This window comes from Penaeus japonicus, unplaced genomic scaffold (genome assembly GCF_977035675.1).
Source record: "Penaeus japonicus unplaced genomic scaffold, GWHDUDI00000001_assembly GWHDUDI00000002, whole genome shotgun sequence".
NCBI lineage: Eukaryota > Metazoa > Arthropoda > Malacostraca > Decapoda > Penaeidae > Penaeus > Penaeus japonicus.
In genome coordinates, this window is record NW_028234404.1 from 6,490,151 (window position 1) to 6,497,650 (window position 7,500).

General features: G+C 37.0%; 2 protein-coding genes across 6 annotated transcripts in view; one reads left to right on the plus strand and one right to left on the minus strand.

Annotated features, from left to right (window-relative positions):
- The window catches only part of LOC122252392 (cell division cycle protein 23 homolog), a 10,360-nt gene extending 6,344 nt beyond the window's left edge, over nt 1-4,016 (plus strand). The window contains exons 8-13 of the mRNA XM_086546200.1: nt 186-350; nt 686-780; nt 1,548-1,699; nt 2,014-2,203; nt 2,904-2,972; nt 3,384-4,016. Coding sequence (XP_086402326.1) covers nt 186-350; nt 686-780; nt 1,548-1,699; nt 2,014-2,203; nt 2,904-2,972; nt 3,384-3,497 — 785 coding nt within the window. The 3' untranslated portion in view covers nt 3,498-4,016. The remainder of the gene's footprint in view (nt 1-185; nt 351-685; nt 781-1,547; nt 1,700-2,013; nt 2,204-2,903; nt 2,973-3,383) is intronic.
- Nucleotides 4,017-4,232: 216 nt separating this feature from the next.
- LOC122252389 (thiosulfate:glutathione sulfurtransferase) overlaps nt 4,233-7,500 on the minus strand; it is a 69,695-nt gene continuing 66,427 nt past the window's right edge. For 4 of the 5 annotated variants that reach the window (XM_086546222.1, XM_086546217.1, XM_086546227.1 and 1 more), the window contains one exon: nt 4,233-7,500. This exon is cut by the window's right edge and continues 57 nt beyond it. In XM_086546222.1, coding sequence (XP_086402348.1) covers nt 7,425-7,500 — 76 coding nt within the window. In that variant the 3' untranslated portion in view covers nt 4,233-7,424. The other variant, XR_015191813.1, reaches the window with a different exon arrangement.

Below are 7,500 nucleotides of genomic sequence, written 5' to 3' on the forward strand. Positions count from 1 at the left end.
CCAACCTTATTCTTTTGTTGTGTAGAAATTAAAGTTACTTTATGGTTTGCTTGAAGTAGAAAATCTTCCTTTAGATCATTAGCCACTTTGATATTTCAGATTTCAGTACAATTTTTTTTTTTTTCGCACAAATTGTTACAACACATACTTAGATAAAGACAAACCGTTTTCTCTCAACCCAAAAGGAAACTACTACAGTCTGCGCTCACAGCACGAAAAGGCCGTACAGTACTTCCAGAGGGCGCTGCGGCTTAATCCTCACTATCTAGCTGCCTGGACACTCATGGGACACGAGTACATGGAAATGAAGAACACGAACGCGGCAATCCAGTGTTACCGACAGGCAATAGGTATTGACCCTTGTTCTTGATATGGCGTTTAACCCTTCTGCGACAGGCATTTTCTTAGGGTCGTATCACCTTCTCACTGCATTTTTCCTTTTGTTGAAATGACAAGCTTTTTGTTACTTTAGTTAGGATGACTTATTATACCAAATGCTAATTAGTATCACTTTCCTGATATATCATATATACTCTCATATTTTCAGGCTGAATGTTTTAAGATGTGTCCCACCTCAGAAAGGTTAAGGGCTAGCTAATGGGACGGCAAATTAATTGATTAGATTTATTTCAGAAATATCTTACGATATAATACCTTGTTCTAATACAATGTTATTTATCATCAGATGTTAACAGAAGAGACTACCGAGCATGGTATGGTCTCGGCCAGACATACGAGATCCTCAAACTGCCTGCCTATTGCCTCTATTATTTCAAACAGGTAAGTTATATGATAGTAAATGCAATACTAATAGCCAATATATGACTATAACTACAACTACAACTACAACACTGTCATTGTATTGTTGTTACAAGGATTTTTTAATTATTAAAAGGAATATTATTTTTTGTTTCTTCTTCTTATTATTATTATTATTGTTATTATTATTATTATTTTTATTATTGTTCTTGTTATTTATTTTCCTTTTTTGTTATAATTATGATTATTAGTATTTGTATTATTATTCTTGTTCTTCTTATTATTATTGTTATAGTTGTTGTTATCGTTATTATTCCTATTGTTCTTCTTATTATTAATAATAAGTAGACAATGGTAGATAAATAGTGATGAATAATAATAATGGTTAATAAAGCTGTTGGGTCTGTTGTTCAAAAGAGGGAGCTGGAATAATTACAATAATAATAATCATCATTCTTTATAGCATTATTGCTAGTAGAGTTATTATTTATCTCAAAGTAAACAAAGTAAACTACGTAAACTAACTTTTTTATAGGTATATAGACAGATAGACAGGTAACTAGATATATAGGTATATAGATAGAACCATTAGAGAGGTGAGTATCATTTAAGAGCATATTTACATACTATTTAACGACAGACAGTTATGAAATTTTGTTTTTATCCAGAACCCTAACTCTTTGTAGAGATCTCACAAACAAGGCACATGCACTTCTACCTTCGTCGTGCGACCCTAAGTAAAAGCAACACCCTTTTACCCTTCTCTTCCTCCCATCCCTCGATCCCAGGCCCAGAAGCTGCGCCCCAATGACTCAAGGATGCTCGTCGCCCTCGGGGAGAGTTACGAAAAATTGGAGAAGACGGACGAAGCCAAGAAGTGCTTCCTCAAGGCTCATAGTGTTGGGGACATCGAAGGCATTGCATTGATGCGGCTGGCAAAGTGAGTCTTAGGGGGATGTTTAGGGTGAAGAGGGTTGGAGAAAGGAGGGCTGTGGGAGTATCTCTTGAAGTGTTAGGAAGAGCCATATTATATTATTTGTGTGTGTATGTTTTTAATTAGTTTTATGTCACAAGCAGACATTCACATGTGAACTCTCTGTAATTATTTACAAGACACTGGAAAGTTGAACATATTTCCCATATTTCAGCGCAATTAGAAATAAAAGATCTTTTCTCTCTTCTCTTCCCTCTTCATATCTCCAAATTTCCCCACAACACGCCTTCATCCCTCTCTTTCTTTTCCTGCACCTGAAGGCTCTACAGCCGCCTGGGGGAGGGAGAGCAGGCAGCCGTCCTGTATGAGCGCTACCTGCAAGAGACGGAGGACGCAGACCGGTGTGAGGACCGAGGCCAGGTGTACCAGTTCCTGTCGAGCCATTACCTGCAGAAGAACATGCTCGACCTTGCCTACGACTACGCCCAGAAGTGCACGCTGTTTATGGAGGTAAGAGTGATTTTGGGGGCTTTTGATTTCTCGGGATGGAGGGACGGAGGTTATAGGGTAAGGGATAAGGTATTGGTAGGAGTGTTATTAGATTGTTTATTAAATTAATGAGTGGAGTGGAGTGGAGTGGAGTGGAGTGGAAAGTTGGATATGGTTTTTAGATATTTTGAGGACAAATCCACATGAGTGAAAAATGTATGGTTATTTAGCAGTGAATATTTAAAATATGTTGAAAACTGAATTCTAAGTATAGGCTTTAGGGGATGATATTTATATTTTTAACATTGAACATTAGATATGTAATCTTTAGGAGTATATATTCAACTTCATATTTTCAAGAGTAAATACTGCAAGTTATATTTTAACAGTAAACAAATTATTAGAAATCTATATTGGAAATCAACTGCTCAAGTTAGTGTAAGGAAATATACTTGCATATCGTTCTTCTACATGTGTGTCTGTTTAACTACAGGTGTTATGTTATCAGGTTACAATTTAACTTGTCTCTCCTTTTTTTATGTAGAATTTGTTGAGTTATCCAAAAACAGTTCAGGCATTTTTTTGATATTGAAGTGAAAATTTTATCTGCTCTCCGTATGATTTTAAAAATAGTAGTTAATTTGTAGGCTTCAATGTTTGACATGTTGAGACTTTGGTTAAATCTCTGGTTATCCTCCATTTTCTTTTCTCTCATTCGCAGACACGAGAAAGTGGGAAGACAATGCTGAGGGAAATTGCCAACAGAAGACAACACATAGAACAGAATACAGTAAGTGACCTCAGCATAATTAAGCATCTCATCCTCTGTTTGTCAGAAAGAAGTATGAAATTAAACATCTCATCCTTTAAATTTGTTTTCTTTGTTTTTCTCTTCTTCTATCATTGCATTCCTTTTGCTTCATCATTTTTTTCCTCTTCCTTCATATTCATCTCCTTTGTTTTTTCCTCCATTTTTGTAATTCTTTTACTTCCTATTCCTCCTCCTCCTCCTCCTCCTCCCTCCTTTGTTTACTACAAGTACTCCTCCTTCCAACTCTCTTCCCCCCCCCCCCTCTCTCTCTCTCTCTCTCTCTCTCTCTCTCTCTCTCTCTCTCTCTCTCTCTCTCTCTCTCTCTCTTTTTAAGCTCACCCTAAACCAGGAATTATCAACAGTGTCCCCCCATCTCTCTACCCCCAACAGCAGGACGACTGCGGGAGTGTGCTGGTGAGCCGCGTCAGGCCCAGAGTCACTCTTGGGGGAGACCGTTCAGGAGCCACCAGATTGCCGCCACTCAACCTTACCTACACGCCCTAACGCAAGCAAGCAAGCAAGCAAGCAAGCAAGCAAGCAAAACAAATAATTTTACTATGGCTTTATCTTTTTTTCTTCCTTTTTTTTGAATTACTTGTGGGTGGGTTGGGATGGGATGGGGACGAGGCACTCTTTTCACCATCATTATTTACCATTTCATCGATACCACTTGGGTGTGGTTGGTAGGCGGTATATAGGTTTCATGCTTCCTAAATTGGATTCGTATATTTTTCTTATACCAACTTTTAGGAGGGTGATACTGTTCATTTCTTCTTTGTTATAAAATTGTCTAGATTAATAAGGAAGTAAATATTTACAAGTAAGTCTGATGATTGGCATCGTTTGTATGATGTTAAAAATCTGTGTGTTTACTGTTTAAACATTATTTTAATATATTTTGATTTATACAGCTTGCATTTACCTATTATTATTGCAATAGTTAACAATGTATAGCCTCTATTGCAGTTAAAGATTTCATATATTGTTTTTTTCTATAAAATTGTAATAAAAAGTTGAACGAAATCATTTTTTTTTTTTTAATCCTTTGTAATTATAAAGAAAATCACACATGAAAGATATATAAATGTAGAATAAGTATAAAAGAAATGGTATTACGATTCAACGCAATCCTCACATAAGGATAATGATAAAAAAAAAAAATCCCCTTCTTGATATACATGGTATAATCAAACCATGGTATTACACGGTACTGCAGGTACTAGGAATAAAATAAACAACTTTTTTTTTTTTTTATCATTAACAGTTTATTGAGCAGCCTACCATCGTCATTATAATCCTCACTTATGCAAATCACCCTGGACTTGAGATACAGGTTTTATATCATCACAGCTAAATAACTACACTATGTCACATGTGGGCTGTTTTACAACCTTGATGAGTTTGTCACAGTTATTATTACTCTTAAGAAAAAAGTAGTATGGGCTAGGGGGGGGGATATGTCTAGGATGATTTGCATATAAAAGTGAGGGTGAAAGAAGTAAAAAAAACAAATAAAAATATAAATACAGGTTTCTCATCCATTTATTTTCCAGGACACAAGTCGAGGCTTCGATCATTATATATTTTTTTATATGATACATCTGGCCTCGGCTCGTCTCCCGGCCTGCTCTTACGACGTCTATGAATTCTGCAATGCGCTCAAAACAAATAACAAGTGCAATTGCAGGTTCCAGAAACGTCGTTGAAACCTCATTCCGAAATCAAGAGTTTCTACAGTAGAAGTTTTTAGTTTTGCTTTTTTTTTTTGGCGAGGAATTAAAAAAAATCTCCTTGATGCATGTTCCTCTGCTATGATTCATTGATGAGAGAAAGGGACATGCATCAAGGTTTAAATTAAATCCTTTATGAGAAGAAAGAAAAAGAAAGAAAAAAAGGCTACCTAACTGTCATTCTTTTTTTTTTTTTTTTTTTTTTAATCTCCTATTTCATTTTTTTAGACAATAGACAAGGTAATACATCTGAATAATAATTTTTTTTAGAGTATAAAAATTCTAATGGTCTGCAATAAAAAAAAAAGAAGGGGATTCCCTTGTCTTTTCTACAAGATGGCATTCCATAAGGCACAAACGTCACAGAAATACTTTCCAACTGGTACGCAAACCTTAACACTTTTTTTTGCATACATCCCTGTCCTAACCTATCTTCTAAGAAAAAAAAAAAGTAAAAAAAAAAAAAAGTTTCCATTACAGTGGCTACAATTCATTGAACATTAAATTTTAGCACACCTATTTATGAGTTCACACACTCTTGTTCTCCAAACACCATATTTCCAATTACTGTTTTTTTTTTTTTTTGCAGTAAAGGAAGTCCACATTTCTTGAGCTCCAATATCATGTGCAACAGACTTTGCCATCCTGTGCTTCTGTAACAGATGAGCCTTGATGCAACCCCCTACAGAAAGGGCATAAAAATTGTGCAGTGATAGAACCCCACTAACCAAAAATTGTCACAGTATCTTTTTAATTTTCTTTAAAGAGACGAAAACATTGATATTTTCCAGCATCTCTCGATGGAAAGAAAAACAACAACAAAATCTGAATAGTAAACGATGGAAAATAATACAACATCATAAGAATTACGAGACGTGCAGAACACCCATCCATCGGGAAAAGAAAGCATAACGTCCCCTGGTTAATACGAACGAAAAGAATCATTTCTCCTCAGAACCTCCCATCAATTCTCCAACTCGAGATCAATTCTAAATCAAAGGAACAATTAACTCCCCTGATCTTGTCATAACAAAAATAAGTCATTCAATAACAGAACAGAACAGAACAGATCAGCACCAGCGTTGTGGGCAACATATGACGAAAGGAAACGACTCAACGGAATATTGGTAATATTGGTAACGGTCATTGCAAGGTCTATCTAATCATTACAGCTGTAAAAGTACACTGGAAAAGGGAGCAGGAGTAGTAGATATTTTTTATAGCATTACATATGTCGGTGAGATCTACTAATGAGTATAATATGCACTGGTCTGTGTCACACAACCTGCCTACAGGTATCCTTTTCTTCTTCAGAATACAGTACTGCACAAACATCATCTCCGTCATTTTTTTTTTTTTGTAGCAATTATCCGCTGCCGCGTTTCCCTTCTCTTTAATTAATCCAAGCACAGATGATGTGACTAAGCAATCCTGCCTCCAACGTCTAAGTACAAACACAGTAGAGACTTTGTTCCCATGTACAGGTGGGGCGACTATCTACTCGAATGAGGTATCTATGGGGAGCAGAAATTTCACCCATGAAGAGCGACAACTATCTACTGGTTTCCTGATATATCATTTAGGAGACTATGGAAGGGGAGGGGGAAGGGGAAGGGGGAAGGGGGAAGGGGGAAGGGGAAGGGGAAGGGGAAGGGGAAGGGGGAAAGGGGAAAGGGGAAAGGGGAAGGGGAAGGGGAAGGGGAAGGGGAAGGGGAAGGGGAAGGGGAGGGGGGAGGGAGAAGGGGAGGGGGAAGGGGGGGATTAAAGTAAATGCCTTTCTGGTGCTTCTCTGCTCTCTTGTCAACATTAACAAGAGGTTTGAAGACAAATTCTTTCTGTTTCGTTCCCCTTCTCTTTTAAGACTTTCTTTCCTCAAGTGTACTCCCTCATCGTGTTATTTCCTTTTCCCTTTTCTTTTTTTTCCATTTATTGAATATTCGGTTTGCACTCTCATAACCTTAGCAGTGTTCTTCTTTCGGAAGTCTTCTTAATCATTCGCTTCCTTGTCATTGTCTTCTTGAAAAAAGAAAAGAAAAACCATACACTTTGTTTTTTATCTCTCTTTTGTTTCTTTTCTTATACATCTTCGTCCTTCTCAAAGCTAAAGGGTTGCCCATATCCGGACAAGATCCTTTTTTAAACGTAAAGGGAACACGGGAAAAAGATGAAGATGAAATGTGAGTGTATAGAAAAAATAAGCTTACTTGTGTGAAAAAACCTCTAACCACCTATGAGCATGTGAGAGGGGCAACCTGTCATCTTTGAGAAGAAGGAAGAACTAACACAAAGTTAACTCCGAGTCTCCGAGTCTCCGAGTCTCTCCTTCGAAGATCCACTTCTTTCATATTCTGTATTTCCTATATATTTTCTCCTATTCATCTCTCTCTCCTTCAAAAGATCCACCTCTTTCATATTCCGTATTTCCTATATATTTTCTTCTCCTCCTCCTTCATCTCTCTCTCCTTCAAAAGATCCACCTCTCTCATATTCCGTATTTCCTATATATTTTCTTCTCCTCCTCCTTCATATTTCTCTCTCCTTCAAAAGATCCACTTCTTTCATATTCCGTATTTCCTATATCTTTCCTCCTCCTCCTTCATATATTTCTCCTTCAAAAGATCCATTTCTTTTCTCTTTTATCCTTTCTTCCTTCATTCATATCCTCCACTTCCTATATATTTCCCTCCTCCTCTCTCGTCATCTACAGGAAATACTGATCGAACTGGTTCTGGTAGTAGTTGCCGAAGCCCTGGCAAGCGGACTCTTGGCTCTTGGTG